The 2,775-nt window shown below is 53.2% G+C and overlaps 1 protein-coding gene across 1 annotated transcript in view; it reads right to left on the bottom strand.

Annotated features, from left to right (window-relative positions):
- The window catches only part of NUP160 (nucleoporin 160kDa), a gene marked incomplete at both ends in the record, with an annotated part of 24,399 nt that overhangs the window by 5,754 nt on the left and 15,870 nt on the right, over positions 1-2,775 (bottom strand). Inside the window, 5 exons of the mRNA XM_008950110.1 lie at positions 138-243; positions 349-445; positions 1,090-1,184; positions 1,310-1,405; positions 2,261-2,380. Coding sequence (XP_008948358.1) covers positions 138-243; positions 349-445; positions 1,090-1,184; positions 1,310-1,405; positions 2,261-2,380 — 514 coding nt within the window. The remainder of the gene's footprint in view (positions 1-137; positions 244-348; positions 446-1,089; positions 1,185-1,309; positions 1,406-2,260; positions 2,381-2,775) is intronic.

Here is a 2,775-nt window from a genome sequence, read left to right as displayed (position 1 = left end):
CAGCGCTTCCCTGTCTCTGCTGTGCTGAGCCCTCCAGAGCTGCCCCAGCACTGCAGGGGGGTCTCCCCAGAGCTGGCAGAGGGGCAGGCTGCCCTGTGCCAGGCTCTCGGGCAGCAGGTGCCCTCCCCAGGCCGTACCCTTGCGGTAGTTGTGGCGGTAGATGTGGAAGGCGTAGAGCAGCTCGTAGTAGTTGTGGGTCATCAGGTCCACGGCCCGCGCGTGCGACTCGATGATCCCCACGACCTGCAGCACACCGAGGCTCTGATGGGTCCCTGCCCCCCCAGGGGGGAGTGTGGCCCTGGCTGTGCCCCCCTCCTCCCCCTTTTCCTCCCCAGGCAGCCCCCTTACCTCGTTGTGGAGGTTGACGTAGGGGAACTCCACCAGGTCCTGGAGCTGGGAGCGCTCGCAGAGAACCACCACTAGCTGGCGTAGACAGTCCAGCTGCCTGGGAGAGAGAAGCACAGCCCTTCTGGAGGAGCATCTCCAGGACTCAGGCTTTAAGCCCTGACATGATGAGCTCCATAGTTTGTTTTTTTTTTTCTGGCTGAGAAACAAGAATTCCCTTCAGAATGGATTTGAAGCCCTGGAAGTGGAGATCCTGGAGAGCAGAGATCCTCTGCAAAGCTCTCTCAGGAGGGCAGGCTCCCTCCCTCAGCTCTATTTGGTAGGCTTTTCTTCAGCCTTAATTAAAATGAGCTCCTGCTTCTCCTCTGCACATCTGTTCCAGCCTTTCCTGTGCTCAGGTGAGGCCTCCTCTACCCAGGTCACCTCCCAGCTGAAAATACAACTCCAAATCTTTCATTCAACTGATTGGCCTCTCAAAGCTTTTCAACAGCCAGTGCCACATGTGATCCTTGAGCCACTCTTTTGGCTCATCCCTGTTTTGAGATAGCACCAATCTGTTAGCCAGCTGCCCTTGCCAAAATCAGCTATTTTCTTCTTAAACACACCTTTACACCAGGTAAAACAGCACCTCTTATCACAGCAGCCGTGTCCTGCCCTAAAGCATCACCTCCCTTAGTGTTTGATGGGAAATTTGGTACACAGACCTGAGAGAAGTGAGCTTAAAGGCCTAGAAGTGTCACCTACCTGCTCGGATCTGGGTTTTGGGTTAAGGCTACATATGCTTCACTGTTGTGTCCCAAATCCAAGTGATGCTTGAAGATGCAAGTCCTCAAAGTAGCCTGAAAACACCAAAGAGCACAAACCAGCAGGTTTTGAGTTATACGACTGAAAAGAAGCATCATCTCTGAGGAGGGAGAAACATCTCCCTGAAGAAACATCTTGATGTGAAAGAAGTGGCCTGTACCTGGCTCCTCCAGTCATCTGCTGATTCCATGATGGCCAGGGTGGCCAGCTGGATGACCAGCTCTGGTAACCCCACCATGTCCAACAAGCGCAGAACCTGGAGAAGACAAGAACCTGGGGTTGGGTTGGCAGGGGCTGGTGGTTTCTGTTTGCTTTTAAGAGCAACCCCTGCTAACCATAAGAGCTATCAAAAGATTTTGGCAAAATCTCTCCGAGATCAGACTGAAAAAGGATGGATTTTGGTAAGTCACAGAGGTCAGAACCAAATCCCAGCACAACAGGCCCAGGCTACAGCTTTTCTGAAGGATTCACCTCTGCACATGTGAGTTGTCTGAAACATTTTGGTGCCAATGGTTCCTCTCAACCCCTGTGTCAGAGGTAAATGATTGTTTCTAAGCACACATGAGCTGTGTTAGAGTAAAGTTTCCTCTCCAGGGGAACCAGACAACACAAAACTTGTGTCTTCTGGAGTTTAAAATCAGGGAATCCCTTACAAAAAGCCCAGGCCCAAGCTCACAGCCTGTCCAAACTGTGGTATTATGGAGGAAGAAAGATCCTATCTCAATTTAAAGATAATTATTTTCATACACCTCAAAGCTTAACAACCTTCCCCTTAAGCAGCACCTTTCATCCAGCCTGGACATGTCTGGCTTCTGCCTCCAGCAGCTGGATCTCACCCTGCCTTTGTCTGCTGGGTAACAAAGTCCTCTGCTCCTAGGGAATGAAGAGGTGGAAAGTACCTGGCTTCCACACTCGCCTCATCATCAGGCCAAAGAGAAAGCAAACAGAGCTTTCACCTCCCAAAAAAACTTATGTTTTGTGAGTCTGGAGTCGCTTCCCTGAACGCTGGACTGGAGCAGGAGCTCTCCCTGTGAGCAGAGCCAGCGTGGAGTGAGGGGGGAGCAGCTCCCAGGGGCAGGAGCAGGCAGGTGGGGCCACAGCTCGGCCGTACCTTGTTGTAGTACTGCAGGCGTGGGGTGGAGAGCAGCTCCCCCTCCTCGGGCTGGATCAGCCTCTCCAGGAACTCCTCCCTCCCCACCTCGGAGGCCGCCTGGCGGAAGCAGTCCAGAGCCTGGAAAGGGAGCAGAAAGCAGCTTGGGTGAGCCCCAAGGGGGGGGACTGGCCCAGCCTGTGGTGCCTGTTCCAGCTCTGCTGGCCCCAAGCAAAGGAGAACTTCCCCAAAAACAGATCCTACCACCCTGCTCCAAACCCATTCTTTGCCCCAGGGAGACAGAGCTCGAGGTGGATGTTTCCTGATGTGCACAGCAGAAATTAGAAGGCTCCAGGGAGACCTGCTGGTGGCCTTCCAGGACTTCAAGGGGCCTCTAAGAAAGCTGAGGACAGACCTTTCAGCACTGTCTGACAAAGGGGATGGTTTGAAAATAAAAGAGGAAAATTTAGACTAGAAAAAAACAGGAAGAAATGTTGGATGCTGAGGGGGGTGAGCCCCTGGCCCAGGCTGCCCAG

This window comes from Merops nubicus, unplaced genomic scaffold (assembly GCF_000691845.1).
Source record: "Merops nubicus isolate BGI_N331 unplaced genomic scaffold, ASM69184v1 scaffold28691, whole genome shotgun sequence".
Lineage (NCBI taxonomy): Eukaryota > Metazoa > Chordata > Aves > Coraciiformes > Meropidae > Merops > Merops nubicus.
The sequence above is the reverse complement of the archived record's forward strand: the minus strand, read 5'-3'. Positions and strand labels throughout refer to the sequence as shown.